The sequence below is a fragment of the Perognathus longimembris genome, chromosome 2 (genome assembly GCF_023159225.1).
Source record: "Perognathus longimembris pacificus isolate PPM17 chromosome 2, ASM2315922v1, whole genome shotgun sequence".
NCBI classification, from domain to species: domain Eukaryota; kingdom Metazoa; phylum Chordata; class Mammalia; order Rodentia; family Heteromyidae; genus Perognathus; species Perognathus longimembris.
Genome location: NC_063162.1, coordinates 70,079,419 through 70,103,799, shown reverse-complemented (window position 1 = coordinate 70,103,799; position 24,381 = coordinate 70,079,419). Strand labels below are relative to the sequence as shown.

The 24,381-nt window shown below is 37.4% G+C and overlaps 1 protein-coding gene across 10 annotated transcripts in view; it reads left to right on the top strand.

Annotated features, from left to right (window-relative positions):
- The window catches only part of Sugct (succinyl-CoA:glutarate-CoA transferase), a 546,711-nt gene that overhangs the window by 254,688 nt on the left and 267,642 nt on the right, over nucleotides 1–24,381 (top strand). Inside the window, exon 13 of one of the 10 annotated variants that reach the window (XM_048339431.1) lies at nucleotides 7,700–8,236. The exons of 8 other annotated variants lie outside the window; for them this stretch is intronic. In XM_048339431.1, coding sequence (XP_048195388.1) covers nucleotides 7,700–7,756 — 57 coding nt within the window. In that variant the 3' untranslated portion in view covers nucleotides 7,757–8,236. Of the gene's footprint in view, nucleotides 1–2,730; nucleotides 4,201–7,699; nucleotides 8,237–24,381 lie in introns of those variants that run through there. One more of the 10 variants, XM_048339432.1, reaches the window with a different exon arrangement.

The window sequence follows — 24,381 nt, the reverse complement described above, 5'->3', positions numbered from 1 at the left end:
GGCCAGAAGTGGTGCTGTGGCTCAAGTGGCAGAGTGCTAGCCTTGAGCAAAAAGAAGCCAGGGACAGTGCTCAGGCCCTGAGTCCAAGCCCCAGGACTGGCCAAAAAAAAAAAAAAAAAAAAGTTTTTCTCAAATATTTTGGTTTCTTAGGAATTATTTCTACTAGCAGCATTTGCAAATATATTTTTAAAACTTTGAATTAACTTGTACTAATTGTATGTTTATGGGTTAAATTATGGCATTTCTACACGTATGAATTATGTAATGATCTTAGCAGATAAATCTGTATATTTATCACCTCACACATTCACCAGTTCTTTTTGCTGGGAACATTGAAAATTGCCTCTACTAGCTATTTCAGAATATGCGATTAATCTTAAGCATCCACAGTTCTATTGCTGCTGGTGGTAACAGTTTTCTCCTAATATTGATGACTCTTCTTGCCTTTTGAATGTTTATATTTGAAGGATTTAGTTGAGCGCTTTTAGAAGTTGGAGCATTATTTGCTAGACACAAATAGAAATTCCTCTTGTTTCATGCTGAATGGAGTCTTAGGACCACTGACTGTAGGGGTGGTGTTTGATTTACCCTAAACTATGAGCCCCTGGAGCAGAAGGCACTTTCCTTTATGAATGTGTTTATCCTTGGCATGTGAGATAGCAGTAGCTTGACATTTAATTCAAATGCTGCTATGTAGGTTAACCAAAGATCTGTGTTCATCTTTTAAACACTCATTATTTTCTCCTAACAGTTGTAATTTAATATAACAGAATAATGAAATTAGAAGTACGGATCTATAATGAAATCCTGGAAAGCAAGGAGGCTTCAATTTATCCTGTTTTAAATGCTGTTCTCACTTTGGCACTTTACATCAATTACTGTTTATCGTAAGCTGTGGAAAGGGGTGAAGAGGAGTTTCTGGAGCATCCCTGGCCTATTTTTGAGATAGTAAATATAGAACTGTGATTTCAGTTTAGGATTCACATGAGGACCACGTTGGTGATGGAGTTGGAGCCAAGTTGGGAAGATGTTTACATTTATATGGAAAGCGTTTGGATTTGAAATTTTTTTGGATAGCAGAGTAAAGAAAGGAGTAGTCAAAAATAAAGGTTTTGAGCCCAGGTTATAAGAAAGAAATAGTACAGTCACCAAACTAATTAAGACAGTCAGAAAGAAGTTCCATGTCTTTTCTAGTATATCCATCCTTAAACATGTAACACAATTTATTTTTGATATCTTGCATTCTTTTATGCCTTCTGTTCACTGGTGTTCAGGGCACTCACTAATTACATGAGGAGGCTGAGGTGCAGAGGCTAGTGTTTGAGCCGTGTGCTAATCAGACTTGGGGATATCTGGTGGCAGTATCTGCTATTCTGTCACCAACTTGATTCAGTGCATCTGGCTAGTTGGACTTCACTCAACTCCCATTCTAGACCATAGTGAAGGATATTAGAAAAGAACTGATTCATGAAAAATTTAGAACTTAACCTGTCCAGTCTTTCAAAAGAATTTATGAGTACTTTTGTCAGTAAAAAGTGCTTTAGATGTATGTTTAAAAATCCCTTTTATTAAGGCTTCCTTGATTGGAAGACAGGGGACAATGATGAAAGAGGTGACACTGATGAAGATGTATTATACTCATAAAGTCACATGATGAATGGAAAAAGGAAAAGGCCTTGTAGGGATTTTGGTTCTGTTGGTATTGGTTATATGTGCATTTAAGAAGCCCACTATATTCACTGGCTTTCCCATCTAAATAATTTTTACTAGGCCCTCTAGCAGATTAGTTGCATGGGCATGTTAATAAGTAATATGATAAGAGGAATGATTCTCTTATGGTAAGTTCTTGGTAGCTGTGAACTGTTACTGCTGCTAAGATTCTCAGACCAATGGACTTCTCTACTGAACACTGACCACAATTAGCTTAGTGTGTATCAAAGCTTGGTGTGCACTAAAATCATAATCACATAGATTGCTAGGCTTCACACCCAGAATGATACAGTTGTGCTTGGGTTGGATCTGAGAATGTCTATCTTTGGTAAATTCCTGGATGATGATAATGTTGGAGATTAGGGACCACACCTTGAGAACCAGTAGTTTGAGAAGGGTGGATGGGGTGAAACTTGTGTTTATAATGGAGTCAGTTACTCTGATGTTAAAAATTCTCTTCCCTCTGGCTGTACATTCAGAACCTGTGTCTGCTGTGCTGTTTTCTGAAGCAGCAGAAACTAGTCAGCAAGTGACAAGTTTCATTACTCTACTTTCTTTGAATTTTCCCAGGGAGTGCTAAGTATATGACTGTTAGTGCTGGCACTTTTTTTGTTATTTTAAGGATTTGTTGATTTTTCCAAGGTGGTTTTTCCCTTGGTGCCAAAAGATGTGAATAGGAACATCATGATTGTGTAAACTGTCTTGATATTTAGTGTACCATTGCATTGATATTTTCCACTTAATACTAATTTTTATCTCTTCTTTTCTTTCCTTTATACTTTTCATTTCTCATTTCATTAGAGTTACAAATGGCACCACTTATAAACATACTTGTAAATACAGCAATGTGGCTTTCGGCATCTCAGTAATGAAAGTTTAAACTGCTTGGAACTCTAGCTTACATTCCTTTAAGTCTTTCTGATCTAAATATTCTTTTCCATGATGCCAAAAGGGTTCTGTGTGATTATCTAAAGTTTGAAATTTTCTTCTTCTTCTTCTTTTTTTTTTCTCAAATCAAAGGCACTGCCAAACTCAGAAGCAACTGTGTGAAGAAAATGTGTGGAAACACTACTCATTACAGGTTGGTTTATAAAAAGAGTTGCAGATTGATAGGCCTTTGAAAAATGTTTGGTGACACGAAACTCTTTCAGTCAGTTCCAAATCTGGCAACTCTCTTGTTGTATTCGATTTTCTTTCCCTCACTTTCCTTCTCTTTCTAACAAAGACAGACACATCCCTTTTCCTGCATCCCATTTTAGATGACTGATGGGAAAGTAAACACCAAATATGAGCATGTGGGGATGGTTTATTTCTTTTAGCATTGACTAGAAGGCAGTGTTGAAAAGGAGGCACTGCTGTCATTTCACAATGTAGGAAATTTAGAAAAGGTGTTAGAGCTGTTTTAAATAATTTCTATTTTTGGATGATGCCATTCATGAGGATATGTAGTCTTTCCTTTATAGAAGGAATTTGTTTAAAGTATATCTGAGATCTTTTGGTGACAAATAAACAATGTGTTCAAAAGAAAGCCCTGTAACTTTTTCATTAGATGATTCATGCTTTAAAATGTCAAATGATCAGAAATGAAAGGCCCAGTGATCGGGTCATTAGAAACATATGGTTATGGGGATTATTACGCATTCTGACTCTAAATATGGAAGCTCAGTCCCTCCTATTGTCCTTAAGAAGATGGCAGAGACTTTTGTGTCTATGCCTAGTTCTTTTTTTATGTCTTAAACTCAGTGCCTATTTTATGTGAGAGATAGCACTACAAAATGGATAGATATAAGACTATGTGAGGATGCCTGGGTTCAGGAACAGTGAATCCACGAACTTATTCATGGTGACTTGAGAAAGCCACTTACCCTATTTTTACCTCTGTTTGCTAATCTGGAAAATGAAAATAATGTGCATATTTACCTGAAAGACTGTAGTGAAGATTAAATGAGATAATATGTATAATGCCTATTGAATAGCCCCTGGCACACATCCAGTGTTAAAGCAATGTTGAATTTCATATTTACTTTGGTTAAACTTCTTGCCTTATTGTTTTCACCAGGGAGGGAAGAGTATGACAGCAATGATGTAAATTGTCATCTAGGAGAGCACATGGGAATGGTTTAGGCTTGAAATGGCTTAAATATTATGGATTTAAATGGTTACCTTTAAGAATATTGAAGATGTGTTAAACAAGATACATTGTATTAGCAAACTGCCTAGTTGAATGGCAAATCCTTTGTATAACTACTTAAAGATAATAAAATAGAAAAGAAAAGAAAATTGAAAATGTGATATTTTGGCCATCAATTTAAAAATAGATAAGCATATTAGAAATCATGCTTTATTATCATGATTTTCTCCTATCTTAAGAATGGAAAATTCTGTTTTAGGCCAGTAGATTTTGGAGTCTTTTATTTAGTGAGTTCTGTGATATGTATTTGTTTCTGTTCTATTTTATCTGAAGCAATGTAAAGACTGTGCCAAAGAAGGCTATTTGCTAATCATACTGGAACTTTAAAAATAGCTCAAGTAGGGGCTGGGAATATGGCCTAGTGGCAAGAGTGCTTGCCTCCTACACATGAAGCTCTAGGTTCCATTCCCCAGCAACACATATATGGAAAACGGCCAGAAGGGGCGCTGTGGCTCAGGTGGCAGAGTGCTAGCCTTGAGTGGGAAGAAGCCAGGGAAGGTGCCCAGGCCCTGAGTCCAAGGCCCAGGACTGGCCAAAAAAAAAGAAGATCAACAAATGCCAGTAGAACAAACCAGAAAAAATATTTTTAAAAATGGCTCAAGTACAACATAACTTTTTATTATTAATTAACTAATTTATTGTCAAAGTGATGTACAGAGGGGTTACAGTTACATACATAAGGCAGTGAGTACATTTCTTATCAAACTTATTACCTCCTCCCTCCCTTTTCTCCCACCTCTCTCCCTTTCCACCCCCCTGTCACGAACTGTACAGTTGGTTTATATCATATAGTTTTGTAAGTATTGCTGTTGCATTGGTTCACCTTTTACCCTTTGTCTCTCCATCTTGATGTTCCCCTTCCCCTCCCTAGTTCTGACCAACGTATATACAATACCCAGGATACCAAAATCAGTTACAGTGACATCAGGGGTAAAACCATGGGGAAGAAAGACAAAAGAAAAAGGCAGAATTTCACATGGTACATTGAATATAACAACAACAATGATAAACCACTTATTTCCATAACTTGCTGTTCATTTTGCTTAGCATCATCTTATGTGCTCATATGTCCATAGCTATTGAGCTATTGTGATCTTCTGCTAGGACTATCCTAGACATGTATTAATTATTTCCAGTGAGGGAAACCAAAGAGTCTATGTTTCTTTGTGTCTGGCTCACTTCACTTAGTATGATTTTTTCCCAAGTCTTTCCATTTCCTTATTAATAGGACAATGTTATTCTTTCTGATAGAAGCATAGAATTCCATTGTGTATATATACCACATTTTCTTGATCCATTCATCTCCTGAGAGACATCTGGATTAGTTCCATATTTTAGCAATGGTAAATTGTGCTGTGATGAACATAGTTGTGTTCGTAGCTTTAGTGTGGTCTTGCTTGTAATACTTTGGGTAAATGTCCAGAAGTGGGGCTGCTAGGTCATAGGGGAGCTCTATGTTTAGCCTTTTGAGGAACCTCCACACTGCTTTACAGAGTGGTTGAACAAGTTTACACTTCCACCAACAGTGTAGTAGGGTTCCCTTTTGGCTACGTCTCCACCATCTGTTGTTATTAGTTTTCTTGATAGTGGACCTTCTTACTGAGGTGAAGTGGAATCTCAATGTTGTTTTGATTTGCATTTCTTTTGTGGCCTGTGATGTTGAGCACTTCTTCATGTGCCTCTTGGCCCAACATAACTTTATGGCAATAAATTCTTCTAAACTAGACTTGCAATGCATGCTATGGATAATATTTTAGAGATAATAATGTGTCCAGATTCCTATTAATCACAGCTTCCTACTTGTCCTTTGATCCTCTAACTAGTTCCTTAAGTCAACTGTATCCTTTATTTCTTGGGGTGGGGGACAGACCCGGGTGAGACAAACAATAGAAACATCCAGTAGCAAGATCATAGATTTATTGAGAGTGTATCCCAGTGGTGAGAGCACTTGACTGGCATACATAAGGCCTTTTTTTTCCATCATGGGATACAAAAAGATGATCATCTTGAAGTATTCCCAGTTTGTTTACAAAAGCCATGTTTTTTCTGAGATAGGAAAGAGAAGGGTCATATGTCAGGATTTTCTTATAAGCCAGAACATGGGTTTGGAATCATGAAGCAGCACAGAGCATCCTCTCTGCCCTGTCCATCACAGGACCACTGGAACCAAGAGCTAAATACTGGAGGAAGCAGGCCACACATCTCACCACCAGGCACAATGGTAAGTTCCATGGTCACCACCATTTAGTACCAATCTGACACCATAAAATACAAAGCCAGAAAAAACACTCCACAGATGAGGATTCCCATAGGAGCTGGACCAATAGTGGAGAAGCCAGAAGCCAGTGAGATCCCAGGGGATGGAGGACACAGGTGCTTCTCCTCCCTCAGACACTGCCATATTGGGAAGAAGGAGGAAGAAGGATGTGCCTCATCCTTGGGACCTTAAAGGATTTTATTGTATTTCACTAGTCAGAAGGACTGTAAGGGAAGCAATAGCACACATAAAAATATATGAGCTAAAGAGGTAACAAGTTGAACAAGAAATGTACTCACTGCCTTACATATGAAACTGTAACCCCTCTGTATTTCACCTTGACAATAAAGGGGAAAAAAGCATATGAAAAAAGCACATGTGCCCTATCCTCATTACAGATAGTATTAGTTAACACATCCATTCTGTGTTCAAAAGTAGGTAAAGTTTTCCAAAGGCTTGAAATGTAATCCCAATCAGGACCACATGTTCTGGAGTTCCAGTGCCTGGGGAGGGGGGTCGTGGTCGGGAGGGGAAGTACTTTAAACTAACTTCACTTGAGAGAGATTGGAGAATCTGTCTTTAAATTTCTAGCCTGCAATTTCTGCTCAACTAATTCTCTTCCCCAAATGTGTCTCATTTCTCAAGTACTTCCATGAATTCCAAATCTCAATGATATATTTATATCGATTTGGAAGTTGTGAGATTTATTCTTAAGAATTCTTGTTTCATGTTTTATTGCTATTTTTCATTCTCTTTAAGTGCTTTTAGTGGAAACTTATGGCAAATGAGGAATAGTTTATTCTGTAATTTTTAGCTAAAATGATTATTTAGAATGGCTTTCCTTTCCATTATTTTGCATTTACTTTAAACATAATATATACTTTATTTTTGTCTTTTTTTTTTTTTTTTGGTACTGGGGATCGAACCCAGGACGTTGCACTTGCTAGGCAAGTGCTTTGCCACAGAGCTACATCCCAGCCCTATAATATATACTTTCTGACTATGATGACACAGTTATTTTAATACATACTCAAGCTGACCAACAGCAGGAAGTGTATATAACCTTCAAATTCTAATATGAAGCAAATGAATTCAGTGACCACACTGAAACTTGAGCAAAGTGTGCTTGCAATTTATTTTTGTGGTATATTGAAGTTTTGCATGTCATTTTGCCTATTTCATGTGATTTGTAAGTTGAAAGACCTTGATGCTAAGTTAATACAAACAAGATAAAACATTCTTGAAAGTGTGTGTTAACCATATGTGGGATTCATTTGGTGATATTTTTCATTTTCCTTTTAAAATATATCTCAAGAACATTAGCAGTTATTGCTGAGAAGTTTAAAACACACAAATGAATTGATCTCATGGTAAGCAATAGCTCCCTCATTTCAAAGGAGTTAAATTTTAGGTCCAGCTAACCTAACATGAATCCTCATTGTATAACAGAAACCAAGCTGAATGCTCTTGCGTATATGGTGTATTCTCTTATTCTGTAATCACTCAGTCCATTTCTTTTGTTTTCTTTTACTGTGGGGTAGGCACCTGCTAAGTGCATGTTAGATGGGAGAAGTGGAAGACATCACTTAGTGACTTGAGGAGTGTGGAGTATGGTTATGGAGTTGAAGTAGCAAACAGGTACATACTAGGATAAAGTTTGTAGAAGATGGGCTGCTTCACCTTGTGAGTAGTCACTAGAAGAGTTCCTTGAGTTTTGATGAATTAATGCTCATTACTCATGTGGACAGAGAAAGGCAATATTTGAAGCAAAGAGGAAGATGAAGATGACATTGGAGAGAATCTTAAGGAGTTTGGTATGACTAGAAAAAGGGATGTATTTTGAGAAATAGTATGATGAAAAAGGGGAAAAGTTGGGTTGATGTCAGATAATGAAGTGTCCAATTTGAACTTGAACTTGACAGGTATGTGCTTTTATACATCATGAAACATACCTGGAGAGCACAAATAACTTGCCTATAGCCACATGGGTCTTCTGCTATGCAATTGTGTTTGTAAAGCTGCTACAATGGAGAAGTTACTGGATTTTTTTTGTCTCTTAATGACCCCTTTTGTTTTTATTAATCTGATCAGTCATAAAAAGTAGAATGGAAAGACTTGGAAAAAAATCATACTAAGTGGAGTGAGCCAGACCCAAACAACATAGACTCTATGGTTTTCCTCACTGGGAATAATTAGTACATGTCTAGGATAGTCCTAGCGGATCACAATAGCTCAATAGCTATGGACATATGAACATAAGATAATGCTAAGCGAAATGAGCTGCGAGTTATGAAAATAAGTGGTTTATCATTGTTGTTATTTTCAACATACCATGTGAAATTCTACCTTTTTTCTTTGTCTTTCTTCCCCATGGTTTTACTTCTGATGTCACTGTAACTGATTTTGGTATTGTATATTGTTGGATATTGTATATATGTTGATCAGAACTAGGGAAGGGAAGGGGAACATCAAAATGGAGAGACAAAGGGTAAAAGGTGAACCAATACAACAACAATACTTACAGGACAACTTACAACTGTACAACTTGGGGTGGGGGTGGGGAGGGAACTGGAGGGGGGGAAGGTGGGGGAGAAAAGGGAGGGAGGAGGTAATAAGTTTGATAAGAAATGTACTCACTGCCTTATGTATGTAATTATAACCCCTCTGTACATCACTTTGATAATAAATAAATTAAAAAATGCAAATAACATCAACAAAAATGAAAAAAGCAGTGGATTATATTTGGTTATTGGTGAAGAGCAACCCTATTACTCTGTTTGGATAAACAACTCAACATTTATTAACACAAATAATAATATCTCTTGCTCTTATAGCAGATTAGAGGTTCTTTTTTTTTTTTTTTTTTTTTTTTTTGGCCAGTCCTGTGCCTTGGACTCAGAGCCTGAGCACTGTCCCTGGCTTCTTCCCGCTCAAGGCTAGCATAGCACTCTGCCACTTGAGCCACAGCGCCGCTTCTGGCCGTTTTCTGTATATGTGGTGCTGGGGAATCGAACCTAGGGCCTCGTATATCCGAGGCAGGCACTCTTGCCACTAGGCTATATCCCCAGCCCCAGATTAGAGGTTCTTACAGCCATGTGCTAACAGCTGGAGTCAAGCACATATTTCAGTGGGATAGGCTGAGTTTAGTCCTTCTGAATAGCCACCCAACCAGAAATTTCAAATTTAGCAGAAAAAACTTCTTATAATTTTGAAGGCAAAAGAAAACATCTATAACTCTAGCATCTTTAGAAGGAATTATTACACTAAGATGATAAACAGTTAAACAAAACATAAATTCAAATTTAAAAAGTAGTATTATTGAGTTAGTTGTGATTTTCAATCACCTATTTGATTGTTTACTGAATAATTTTCTACAACATTTTCAATATTTAACTAACCTTTGGAAACATTTCAGTCATATTTAATCATACACTAAGACACAAGTCTAGCATATTTTTAAATGTGTAGCTTTTGATACATTATTATATATACTGACTACATATTGTTTCTTATGTCTTGAAAATTTCAAGAATGAATAATAATTGTGCAGAGAGCATGAGAATTGGCAGTACTGAGAGCAGTTTGCCATTCTTGATTTGATATTTCCTCATGAAATTTTATCACTATTAAATCCAAAAGATACATAAAATCTCCAGCTCAATGTTGGTATGTGTTGATGGTATGATCTTAAACCTGGCTTAAATTTTTAGCAAGATAAGTTTGAATTGGTGCAATGAAAGGAAACCATCGAAACCTATGTGAGTGGGTTAGTTTATTCTCCTAGCACTGATAAACTCAAGAGTCCCTCTTTAAAATATTTTCTGGAGTTGGTAGTGTAGCTTGGTGTTAAATCCCAACATGTGTGAGGCCCTGGATCCAATACAAGTCCCTGCAAAAAATAAAATATTCAAAAAATAATTTGCTGATATGTTTTTACATATGATATCAGTTATTTCTATGAATTTCACACTATATGAAGAATCTAGTCTTAAAATAGCACTGGTGCAACTTTATCATTTTTTTTTTTTTTTTTTTTTGGCCAGTCCTGGGCCTTGGACTCAGGGCCTGAGCACTGTCCCTGGCTTCTTCCCGCTCAAGGCTAGCACACTGCCACTTGAGCCACAGCGCCGCTTCTGGCCGTTTTCTGTATATGTGGTGCTGGGGAATCGAACCTAGGGCCTCGTGTATCCGAGGCAGGCACTCTTGCCACTAGGCTATATCCCCAGCCCCAACTTTATCATTTAACTTTCACTCTACTATTAAACAGTTCAGTTTGATTTCACAGTTTTTATAAAGCATTATACAACAGTTTTATTTTTATATTATTGTCAACTAAAGAAGCCAATAAGAAAGATACCAAGTCAAGGTTGGCATGGTGGCTCAGATATGTCTTCATAGCAATTTGAGAGGTTGAGGTTCAGTGACAGAGGTACTTGGCCAGTCCTAAGACTTTCTTTTCAACTCATAGGTAAGCAGGAAAGTCTGTGAGACTCTCTTCATAGAAGGAAGCTGGATATAGTAGTGTGTGCCTGTAATCGCAGCAATGATGGGAAGCCTAAAGTAGGCAGTTGGCATTTTATGTAACCACCAAAGAAAGAAACAAGACCCTGTTCAAGAAATAGGCAGTGAAATACAAAACCATTTGGTGTAAACCAACTGAACAACTCATGGGGGGAGAGGGAAAGGGGAAAGGGAAGAGGGAGAGGGAGGGGGGAATGAGGGAGGAGGTAACAAATAGTACAAGAAATGTACCCATGGCCTAACGTATGAAACTGTAACCCCTCTGTACATCACTTTGACAATAAATAAGTAATTATTATTTTTAAAAAAAGAATAGCCAGTGAAAATCAGAACTGGAAGTATGGTTCAAGTGGTTGAGACCCATTTTAGCCAGCCTGAGGCTGTGAGCTCAATCCCCAGTATTAGAAAGAAAAAAAGGCATGCACATCACTGACCAAATATTGAATTACTGAAAGAGAGAAGTTTGCAAAATTGTACAATTGCTGTTTGTACAGAGAGGTTTCTGTAGAAGTAGAGGCGGAACTCCAGTGTCATAGGGGTCCTAGATAGTTCATAGGAGCGAGGAAAGTTACTAGCTTGATCATTCCAGGAGCTTGGCTGCAAAAGGAAAAGTCAGAGGGTAATTACAGAGAACACATTCACTAACAATGGGGGAGACTTGCAGAAGGCACCAGCAATGGGAATGAAAATATTGCATGTTTCCTGAGAAAGAAGGAAGATAACTAAATAAAGGAAAAAGATCTTGAACCTGGCATTCAGGAAGGGCATGCATCAAGAAACCAAGAGGAAGGCATATTGAATGGTCTGAAGTTGATGGGAAGGGGATGGGAAGTAGAGGCAGTTTGTGCCTCCTTCATTTTCTCAGATAAGTAATATGCAAAGTCATCTCGGAATGGCAAGAGAAAGAAGGCAATTGGGAGTTTTGGAATGATCGTTCTTGCGAGACTAACCGTTTAGCAGTGTGGTACAGAGACCCAGAAATTTGACTAGCATTTCCTGAACACTTGCTGCGTGTTAAGTCTTTGGTCCTGGTCTTTGAGAGTTTATGCACATGTGAATTCTAGCTTCCTCTTGGGTGCAGCTGTGGTTGTTAATAGGAGAAGCTTGGGGAGAAGAGAAACATGAAATTTCCTTGAAAAACAACTACTTAAGACTTCCATCACATGACTGCTTAATTTTCTTGTGCATGCATTTCAAACTAGATTATGTACTTTTCAAGCAAAGTAACCTGTTATGCTGCAAATGATATTTGAAAGGAAAATAGGAAATTAACAAGCCTCAAAACTAAAAAAAATTACCAATTTATTAGCCAGACTCTTTTTGTTTCTGTTCACTGAGGTCCAATTCAAAGTGAATAGAAGAAGAGGAATGGGAGGTAAGAGAAGAAATTGGATAAGGAAGAGGAGGGGGCGGGAGGAGGAAGGGGAGGAAGAGGCTGCTTACTCAACAGCACTGCAAAATTTGTGGGATTTACTTCTTCAGAAATGGCTTTACTTAAGCATGAAATAACATCACTAGGTCTTTCTCTTTGGATACAGCCATGTGGTAGCATCTTATCTCCCAGGCTAAGGACAATGATATGGCCACAGTCTGCCCACTGAATCTGATGGGAGCACGTGGCCCGCCATCACAGCAACCAAGGATTGCGAGTCATGTTTTTGCTGAGGTTTGCGACAGAACTACTAAGTCTACAATCAATATTACCATCCATTTGCCTCATGGGTTGGATTAATTTAGTATATTGTAGTCTTTCTTTATTCATCAATTCTGAAGCATTCATCTTTATTGACAAAATATCCATTAATTACTTGAACATAATTCCAAATACATATCATGCACAGTTCTGGTGTTTAGAGAGTGAGCAATTTAGCTATAAATTAGAATCTTAGAGGTAGAATAGACTAAATCATATGTGTTTAATTAAGAAAGAATTTTTGTAGTTCTACAGCTCTGAATAGATAAAGCATTATAAAGGCCTTCATTGTAGGGCCTCAACATTCAAATGTCCTGGCCTATTAACAAAGATCTTAAAGATTTTGAAGTGAATATAACCCAAGTAACTATTGAACACATTATTTAATACTTGCAGGATACTATCCAATAGTGAAAATTTAGTATTCCTAAGGATTTTTTTTTTTTTTTTTGGCCAGTCCTGGGGCTTGGACCCAGGGCCTGAGCACTGTCCCTGGCTTCTTTTTGCTCAAGGCTAGCACTCTGCCACTTGAGCCACAGCACCACTTCTGGCCATTTTCTGTACATGTGGTGCTGGGGAATCGAACCCAGGGCCTCATGTATTTGAGGCAGGCACTCTTGCCACTAGGCCATATCCCCAGCCCCCTAAGGATTTTTTAAAAGTCAAAAAATACTAACATGCAGCTAATTTTATACTATTTAACTATATTATATGTATAAGAATTGCTATTTAGAGGAAGTTAATAGTATCTGTAGGTTTTATATAATTGATCATTGTAAATCATTTTATTGTGCCATATTAAATAAAAATTCAATTTCCATGTTCTTTTAGTTATAATAATGATGAAGTATATCTCTAAAAACTATTTTCTTTATCTGGTTTGTTTTAATGTTCATGCCACTTTACTGAAATTCATTAGTAGGTGATCAATTTAACTTTAGTTTTGGTGCTGCTCTTAAGTCAAATAATAAATCACACCATAAATCTTATTTGATAGTCAAATTTTATTGCTATGATATCTGATAAATATTATTGTTATGCACCATTTAACATTGATATTTTGACATAAGAAATGATTACCCTAACCAAGAAATGAACATATCCACTTAGCACTGATAAATGTTAATCCTTGAATTTTGAGACTGTTTAAAAGCCATTTTTGAAGGTTGCAAACATCAGAATTTTTACTGTTTACCAAGTAAATGCCCTTGTATGAAAGATGAAACAATACAGAAAGCTTAAAGTTTTTGCATGGCTACGGGTAAGAAATGAAGGCTTATGATTTTTTTTTTTACAGTCAAAATAGCCTTTTTCTTCCTTCCAAACATTTTATTAACTAGATAAGGTTATAGTTACCATCACCAAAATTTTTGTTAGCGCAGGGCATTCTGCCCTGTCCATTCCTGCTCAGAGGCCTAAACTTCTAAATCAAAGCAAACATCATTGTTACATAAGCACTGTATAAAGACAAGATATGCTTAGCTTTATAAGTTGTATTTTAAAGATTAAAGTACTAAAGCTCAGGTCTGGGACATTTTTTTCAGAAGTGTTTGTAAAGAAAAGCCAAAACAAAGATTGAAAGTACTGTATTATAAGTCTTATAAAGCAGTTACTTACAATGTGAAGGAAGGACAAAAGGAAAAATGAAGTTTGTTAAAGATACTTTCTTGTAACTTCTCTGATGAGGAAATGAGAATGGCCAAGAGACATATGAAAAAATGCTCTACATCACTGGCCATAAAGGAAATGCAAATCAAAACAACATTGAGATTCCATCTCACCCCAGCAAGAATGTCATATATCAAGAAAACTAATAATAACAATTGTTGGAGGGGGTGTGGCCAAAAGGGAACCCTACTTCATTGTTGGTGGGAATGTAAACTGGTTCAGCCACTCTGGCAAGCAGTATGGAGATTCCTCAGAAGGCTCAATATAGAACTCCCCTATGACCCAGCAGCCCCACTTTTGGGTATCTATCCAAAAGCCCACAAACAAAATCACAGTAATGCCACCAGCACAACAGTGTTCATCGCAGCACAATTTGTCATAGTGAGAATCTGGAACCAACCCAGATGCCCCTCCATAGACGAATGGATCAGGAAAATGTGGTACATATACACAATGGAATTTTATGCCTCTATCAGAAAGAATGACATTGCCCCATTTGTAAGGAAATGGAAGGACTTGGAAAAAGTTATACTAAGTGAAGTGAGCCAGACCCAAAGAAACATGGACTCTATGGCCTCCCTTATTGGGAATAATTAGTACAGGTTTAGGCAAGCCATAGCAGAGCATCACAAGGACCAATAGCTATACCCTTATGAACACATAAGATGATACTAAGTGAAATGAACTCCATGTTATGGAAACAATTGTTATATCACAGTTGTAACTACTTTCAACGTCCTATGTGTATGTGTAGTTTCTATTATTGATGATGTTCTTGTATCACCTTCCTGTGGTTGTACCTACACTATAATCTGTAATCTTACCTGAGTATATTGGAAACCGTGTTTACTGGTATTGGAAGTAGGAAATTCAAAGGGAATACCAAATTTGAGAGACACAGGGTAAAAAAAGAGAAACAACTACAAAAGCAATACTTGCAAAACTGGTGTAAGTGAACTGAACACCTGGGGGGGGGGAGGGAAAGGGGGGAGGGAGAGGGGCATGAGGGACAAGGTAACAAACAGTACAAGAAATGTATCCAATGCCTAACGTATGAAACTGTAACCTCTCTGTACATCAGTTTGATAATAAAAATTTGAAAAAAAAAATAATCAGCCTCCCAGAAAACAAACAAAAAAAGATACTTTCTTGTGTAAAGACTGAATATGAAAGACATTTTGCCCCTCTAAAGTAGACATGCTGACATAGAAACCATAGATGTATGACTTTTAATAGACAAAAATTGAAGTCCCCAAACTCATTTCTTCCTAAGTACTTATTGATATAATGTTATTTATTTATTTATTTTAACCTACTTGCTCAAGATAGTAAGAACACAGTAGGAAAATCTGGGCAAAGAAAAATGTCGGTAGGAATATAGAAATGTGTCTGGGTTTGTGCTGCATAGTCCAGCACATTTAGAATTGACTTCAAAGTTGGTTCTGAGATTTCTAGCAGCCCACAGAGAAAAAAGCCAGATCACTTACAAATACCACTAGTTTCAAAGGACCAAAATAAACAGGTACCTATTCCAGAAAGTAAGACTCTTCACTAGCACCAAAAAGAGACATTTCCTGACTTCCTAGAACACTAAACAGAAGTTGGAAATCTTTCATGACAAGGTAAAAAGTATTTGATGACACTATTTCATCTTTACAAAGATGCTTCTGGCATTTTGAATCATGGTCAGAATAGATTATTGTAAACAGCTATAGCCAGAATTATGGAAACACTGGAAAAGGATCAATATTCTTCCATTCAGAGAGATGAAATATAGAAAACGTATTCTAAATCTGTAAAAATAAACTCCTGACAGAGATGGGGACTATGTATGCCATGTTCATCTCTGAATTTAGTACCTCAGACAGGACCTGAAACACAGTAGGTAACTAATAAGAGTTTGTTGAACTCAATTTTTTTTTTTTTTTTTTTGCCAGTCCTGGGGATTGGACTCAGGGCCTGAGCACTGTCCCTGGCTTCTTTTTGCTCAAGGCTAGCACTCTGCTACTTGAGCCACAGTGCCACTTCTGGCCATTTTCTATATATGTGGTGCTGGGGAATTGAACCCAGGGCTTCGTGTATATGAGGCAAGCACTCTTGCCACTAGGCCATATCCCCAGTCCCTTCAATTTTGTTTTAAAAGAATAAGCTACTGTATCCAACTCTAATTAAATGCCATGAATACCTGTGATACTGTCCATCTATGAAAGTCAATGATAATTGACATAGTTGATGCTGTCTTTTCAGTTTTCTATTTTCCAGTTTGCTTTATACATTTGTTATTGTCTGATTTATTTATTTAAAAAATCTCTATCTCTGTGGAGTAGATAGTGTTTTTCCTACTTATCCTCATCTGCCTGATGGTTTGAGGTTAAATGAATTACTTGTCATCAACACAGCCAAGGAGGCAGTATAGCTGGGCCTCAGTTCTAGAACTGAATATTTAAATAGTATATTTTACACCTGCAAAAACTATAATTTAGTTTTGTGAGGAAGACATTTATCATAACTAGAAGCATTTATTTCCAAAACTTATTTTATATACAATCAGCAAATTTTTATTTTTATTTATTTATTCTTCTTGCTTTATTTCCTGAAGAACTGATTGCATTCAACTTCATTTGTCAAATCCAAACAGATTTCATACTTGAAACTTATCATTTGAGTGCCACACATCTATTTGGGGTATTATAGTGTATGTTATCTGCATCATGCTACCTACTGTGGAAGGAGAGGATAAGCCTTGTGCTGTGCTTCCTAGATATTTATTCCAGAAGTGACAATGAGGAATGTGCTATTGATTTTATTTTAGTTTGGTTTCATTTTTATTTTCCTTAAGTAACTGTACAAAGGGTTCTAGTAGTTCAATTCAACTTGTCAGTTTATGAGTACAATGCATCCTGGTCAATGTCATCCCTTTTTTGTTTCCCCTCATCTCTCCCATCCCTACACATCCCCTCAATTGACCTAGTTCTGTGTTCACATATGCACATTGAACATTATGACCACATTTGCTTGCCCTTCCCTCTCCATTTTATCTATGATTAAGAAGAGTTTATCCATTGCTACAGTCTAGACAATGTGGAGTGGGTTGGATAATGTGGTGTAGGTTAAGAATAATAAAATAACTACTGTTTATAGGGTATTTTATGATTTCATTTAATTATTATAATAGTTCTAGAATTAAGTATCAGTATTTACCTTTTACAGCTGAAGAGAGTAATTCTGGGATAAATAAAACAGCAATATGCATTTATGTGGGAGATCCTAACCAGATCTGTCTTGGATCAAAAGCCCTCAACCTTAACCACCATGTTGGGTGACGTGACAACTTTCATAATAGATATTCATGATGGTAGAGCTAAATGTGAGGCCATTGCTATTTTCTCTGAAGTAGGAAAATTACAGAAATTATATCTTCCTGCATTGTCTACTGGTTAAATGACTCTATACTTACAGACCTGGTTAAATGACTCTGTGCTCACTAGAGAATACCAGTGTTTAAAGACAAGGTTTTGGTGTATTTGTTTCTTTTTGTACCAGTCTGTTTGAACTGTACTGAAGCACAGGGCCTTGAGGCTTAGCAAGGTAAAGCAGCTAGCCTGAGGACCAAAACGTCCCCAAAGTTAATAGTGAAGCAAGTGTCTTTGAGTCCTATCCTCAAGGGAGACTGGCTATATTGAAGTGAACCTCTACTTCAGATTGGCTCATCTGTCCCTGCTTTCTTCTTTTAATGATGGCTTTTGTGGTAGTGGTAGATGCTGTCACTTTCAGTTCAGTTGGCTGAGAGAAATCTTCATTTTATCTAGGAAAAGGTAAACCATATCCAATCATACTTTGTTACCACTCACTCCTAGTGACATGCCTTCAGTTTATTTTTATGCTCGCAATTTATATTTCCTCTGATTCCAGGGATGTGCTAGGGAGTGCATACGTACTGAATGATAATACTGAAGTGTGTGTGTGTGTGTGTGTGTGTGTGTGTGTGTGTGTGTGTATGTATGTGTGTATTAAAGCAACTCATAATCTTGCAGGGAATAAAGAAGAAAGGGAAGTATTTTAACTAAAACACTCTCTGCTCCATCTAAATAAAATGCTTAAGGAAAATAGAACCACAAATAGAACCATAAAGAGTCTGAAGGGTGAATAGGGCCATGTGTTGGCAGAGATTTGGGTATATAGTAAGTGTGCTGTTGATAGTTTAAATTCTGGGGAATCATTGAGCATTTTCTGTTCAGAAAACATACTGTGGGGTTGTCTGTCATATATCCAAACACAATTCTGATAAAGTGCCATACAGGGTCATATACAAAGATATTAATCTCTGGTGGCTAGTAGTTCATTGTGAAAAGTATAAGAAAATTGAGCTGGGAGCATAAATTAGTAGTAGGCAAGAAATGCAGCAGCAACAACTTAGAGAGGCCTCCAAAATAAAATAAAGCTATAAAAGAAGTGCAATGAGCCCTATCATTAACTCCAGTTACATAGATTAATATAAAGATGTAAGAGCAGAAATTCCTATTTTATAAGAAAAAAATAGGTGGCAGTATTAGGGCTTGGACTCAGAGTTTCCTAACTCACTCAACTTTGTTTGTTTACCTGGTACTCTACTACGCTAGCCATGCCTTCAGCTCTGCTCTCTGCTAGTTATTTCAAAAATGGAGTCTAGCACACTTTTCTACCGAACTGGCTTCAAACTATAATCTTTCAGATCTCAGCCTCTTACTTAGCAAGGAGTATAGGAGTAAATCACTGGCATACAGCCAAGAACACTTATTAATAAAGGATTAATATAAAGATTAATAATCAGATTAATAGAAGGTTAATAAAAAGAACAGTTTCTTATGAGAAGAGGAGAAGGGGACTGGAGATTGGAAATATAAAAGGGAAGACATACAACAGAGGGACTAGCTGTTGGCTAATGATCGCAGTGGACCATTGATTTTGGAGTACACCTCAACATTTGGGACTCACTTTCTTTGGAGGGGACTTGAACTCACATCCTCCCACTCATGCTTAATTTTTGGTAGCACTCTAACACGAGCCACACACCCATTTCTGGCTTTTTGGTAATTAATTGGTGATAATACTGTCTTGGATTTGTCTTCTGGTATGGCTTTGAAGGTCAATCCTTAGCTATCGGCCTCCTAAGTAGCTGGGATTACAAGTGTGAGTTACCGGTATCTGGTTGGCATTCAAATATTTTTTGAACACTTAGAAAAACTTGGTGGAAGAGGTAATTTTTAAGATGTATCTTGAAGAGACAGCCTACTGGAGAGGAAATTCAGCTCCAGCAAATGCTGACGGATTCATTTATATCAATTTATGAGAACAATGCATCTTGATCAAGATCATCCCTTTCATTGTTCTCTCATCTCTCCTAATCCCACCCAGGATATGCCTTGTAGGGTTCATTTCAAAGAGAGAGAAGTTCAGTTTGACTAAAGCACAGAGTATGCATAAGGCAATGTGATGAGAGCCAACAGTTATTTAGCGCTGTCAAGAATTGTGCATCCGGGCTGGGGATATAGCCTAGTGGCAAGCAAGGCCCTAGGTTCGATTCCCCAGCACCACATATACAGAAAACGGCCAGAAGCGGCGCTGTGGCTCAAGCGGCAGAGTGCTAGCCTTGAGCGGGAAAGCCAGGGACAGTGCTCAGGCCCTGAGTCCAAGGCCCAGGACTGGCCAAAAAAAAAAAAAAAAAAAAAAAAAAAGAATTGTGCATCAAATGAACTTAATCTTCACAACGGCCATAGGACATAGACATATCCAATCATAGCCATATTTACCATCTTCATCCACTTTACGTAGGAGGAAATTGTGTTGCAGAGAGCTACGGAACTTTCCAGTCACATGTCTTGCAAGTGCCAGAGTCTGGACGAAAAGTTACATGTTATCTGAGTCTATCATGTTAGATGACTAAAACATCAACACTTTGAAAACTAGGGCCACACAGTCTTTTCCTATCATGCAGATGCAGAAGAGGGCCTGATAGTTAAGTGGTTAAACAAGTCCAAATGGAGCCTTGTACCAAGCATGGCTTTAATTACCACCTCTTACTGATTAGATAGGAGGAAGGATATTTGAGAAGGAAGCTGCTTATATTATTAAGGGATGCCTATATTATAAAAGCCTCTTCACTCATGTGTCTCTCATTGAAATGATGGAGGGCCTTTGCCAACATTAAGGTGAATCAGGAGAAAATATTTATAAGCACCCTTCCCTTTAATCCGGTTAGAGCTGTGCATTCTGAAATTCCTATTAATAAATGGGTAAAAACAAAAGGCGCAAAACTAGCCTTGCAACTACAAAGACTGAGGCTAATGTGTTGGAGAACTCCATTTACCAAGCTGATTCCATACAGATAAACTCCAAGCTCTTACGCAGTTTAAGACAGAGAAAATGCCTATATGTACAAGAGGAGATTCTACATCTCTAGCATCTTGGATTTGAATGTGGGACTCATTCAGGTCAATGTTGGGAGAGAATTTTGTTCATTAGAAATAAACAGCTAGATGGAAATTTAGGCCAATCATAATGACTAATGCATGCATGTTTTGGAAAGTGATATTTGCCATGAGAAACCCACCAATGTAAAACAAAATCCAGAATGTTTAGAAAGGGCTTTTTATTTATTCCTTCTTACTTCTCTACCCATTTCTCAAATTCTTCCCTTGCTATTTACACATCAAAACATCTGGGGTTAGGCTTCCACCACCTGCTGGAAGGCAGAAATTGTACTGCTGAAAACGTGCTTCCAAATAGCAATGTGTAAATTAATATTCCTTATTTAGTTCAAAGGAAATATGATGTTTGGAAAGCTGGTTCTTCTAAACAATTACATAGTTTTTAAAACAACAACAAAAACAGAAAAACAAGTATTTGAACATGGAGATTTTGGTAAAAGAATGAAACAATAAAGGATACAACTCAGACTGAAAACACACTCTTCAGAGTTTAGACCTGGAAGATTCAGACATACATCTGTTTAATATCTTTAAGTTTGCAAAACTCTGCCTTGAATAGCATTCTGTATCAATAACACACAAAAGAAAAGGTTATGTTATGACTTTCAGATGAAAACGTTCAAAAGTTTATCTGCTAGACTGGACTGTTTAACTTTTGCTACTTTTGATTCTGTTAGAAATTTTTTTCTCATGTGTGAATAGTAATGAATGTTTAAAGTTTGTCTCAGAAAAATACCAGAAAGAACTTATACTTTGGAGAGCATAAATGTTCTGAAGAATGAATAGAATATTTTATTTGTAATATCTAAATGGATCTTTGATCCCACCAATAGGGATTTTGTAGAGTACATCTTAAGAATTAACATATATATGTATATATATATAGATACACATACCTATATTGGGCTGAGATCAGAAATACATATTTGAAACATAAAAGTGTTTCAAAACAGCCATTACTGCCAACTTTATTGAAATTCAATTGAGAGGTATTTCTACAAAAAAAAATGGCCTTTATTGATGTAGCAAACAAAATGAAACAAAAAAAACCCCAACCCTTTGTAAGTCAGTGCTCTATTTTGGGATAATACAGTAGAAAAAAATCTCTTTGAAGATCAGTTTGCTTCTAGAAGTGTATCTTTGCTTATGTTTTACTTGGCTCTGGGCAGGCTAAAAAGGGAAGCAGTTTCAGTATACCCAGGTTCTCCTCTTTAACTGTTCTATGGATGTATTTTCTTTCTTTCTTTTTTATTCATTTAAACGTTTTTGACTACAATGTATCTTGATCAGTGTCACTGTTTTTAACATTCTCACCCATCCCTTCCAACCCATTTCTTCCCTCACCCCTCACTTTTCTTAATTTTGTAGGGTATACAATGAATTTTTGACTGCAGTCTCTCCACCTTTAAGGAAGTATTTCTTTTTTCCTGAATCACCCAAGGGACTCAGCACCAGCCTGTCACCTCTCTGTCCCTGTATCAGTCAGCTATATCCCAGGAAAGCTCACTTGCAGCCATGGGTGCGTGAGAGAAGAGAGGGCTAGGCCTTCCTGGTGACGCACACACACCATCTGACCCAGACAAATGTAGAAATCCGCCACAGCAGGTCTGCTGGTAGGGATTTTCCATGTGTATTTTATTATGCCCAAGCTGACTTTGGTGACAAGTTTCACATTGAACAGCTATCTGTATTCTCTGAAACTTCACAGTCTTCTTTTTTTCCCCTAGCTAAAATGCTGTAATATTCTGTTTGTGTAAACAGATTAATTAAAAGGGTGTCATTCTCCCCTGGGCATACCCTGAAACTCTGTCTTCTCCTCATTCAGGTGCCTAGGGATTACCTGCCCTTTGGGGGCCTGTTCTAAGCACTGGTAGTAGCCAGAAATTTTCACTGGGGAAATAAGTTTAGCATACTGTTATTAATTTTGTTAGGAAAAAAATAGCTACAGAGTGTTCAGACAAATAAGACGTAGCTGAACACATGGTCTTTGTTATTCAATAACTAATTCCTCAGCAGAGGAAACATGGTCTATTTCCCATTTGAGAAGGAGCTTACAAAAACTAGTAAATATGGAAAGAGGGATACACATGTACTATAATTTTATTGAGTAGTTTTCCTCCTGCCCTTATACTGCCTTCCCCTGACAGCCCCTGACACACTCACAAGTCTTCAGAGATGTAGTCCCAGCTGGTATTAGCATAATCATTACCATATTATAAACAAGCCTGTGGAAAAAGAGCCTGAGAAATTTAGATAGCTTGTTTTAGAAATGAAGGAAGGTGGGGGTGGAGAACCAGATATTTTAGGAACCAATTTTCTCCCCCCTTCCCCGCCCCCTGCCACTTTTAGAAATAATAGCTTAGATCTCATAAAGCTCAATTGATAGCCTGGACTGAGGAGGTGAAGTTGAGGAGAGTCATGACATCTTCAGTATTTCTGGATGAAGGTCAGGGAAAGGTTTTCTATGGAGCCTCTCTGATGGAGGAAGTCTTCATCTGATAAAGGAATGTCGAGCTGTTTCTTTTCCTTCCTATTGGAGCACAAGTGGAATAATTTTCTTCTGGTTTAATAGAGTTCCTGTTGGTCAAGGCCCCTGGCTCTTTCTTCCTTTCTCAACTGTACTTTTTCTTGCAGTTGACTAGATGAGAAACCCTGACTTAATAGCTAATTCTGAGTTTACTGCCAAGGCCAGAAATAAAATAGGATGTAAAATATGGCCTTACCTGAAACCTTCGGGCCACTAAATGCTGTTAGATCCAGATTTAGTTGTTTTTAGAAAAAGAAAGAAACTAGGACAAAAGAAGGAAAAGGGTTTTATGAAAGTAAGAGCTGAAGTGAAATGAACTCCATGTTATGGAAATGACTGTTATATCACTGTGGTAATTACTTTCAACATGTGATGTGAACCCATAGCTTCTATTATTGATGACCCTCTTGTATCCCCTTCCTGTGGTTGTACCTGCACTATCTCTGTTTCTTATCTGAGTACACTGGAAACCATGTATACTGGTATTAAAACTAGGAACCTGAAAGGCAATGCCAAAATCGAGAGACACAGGGTAAAAAGACAAACGACTACAAAAGCAATACTTGCAAAACAGTTTGGTGTAAATCAACTGAAAACTCATGGTGGGAAAGGGAAAGAGGGAGGGGAAGGGGGGAATGAGGGAGGAGGTAACAAACAGTACAAGAAATGTATCCAAAGGGGCTGGGGATATAGCCTAGTGGCAAGAGTGCCTGCCTCGGATACACGAGGCCCTAGGTTCGATTCCCCAGCACCACATATACAGAAAAAACGGCCAGAAGCGGTGCTGTGGCTCAAGTGGCAGAGTGCTAGCCTTGAGCAAAAAAGGAAGCCAGGGACAGTGCTCAGGCCCTGAGTCCAAGGCCCAGGACTGGCCAAAAAAAAAAAAAAAAAAAAAAAAGAAATGTATCCAAAGCCTAAAGTATGAAACTGTAATCTGTCTGTACATCAGTTTGACAATAAAAATAAAAAAAGAAATAAAAAATAAAGAAAGTAAGAGCTGGTCCATATGTCTAGGTTCTAGAGATCAGACAACAGGCTGAAAAGAGCCATAGTGTATCTTTCCTTCTTCCTTCCTTCCTTGCTCTCACTTTTCCAATTTGATTTTTACAGGAATTCAGGGAAAAACTAAGCATATTTATCACATAAGAATTGTAGGTATGTTCCTTTAAACTTCCAACTATAGAAATATGTAGAGAACTCCATAGTTAGGATGGTATTAGTTAAAATGATTGAAAAGAATGTCCCCATTGTGACCTTTTTAATCTTCTGGCCTAGTGATATGTTTGTGGGATTACCCTAAATTGATCCAATAAATTCAGCAAATTTAGCTCTAAAATCAGTCTCATA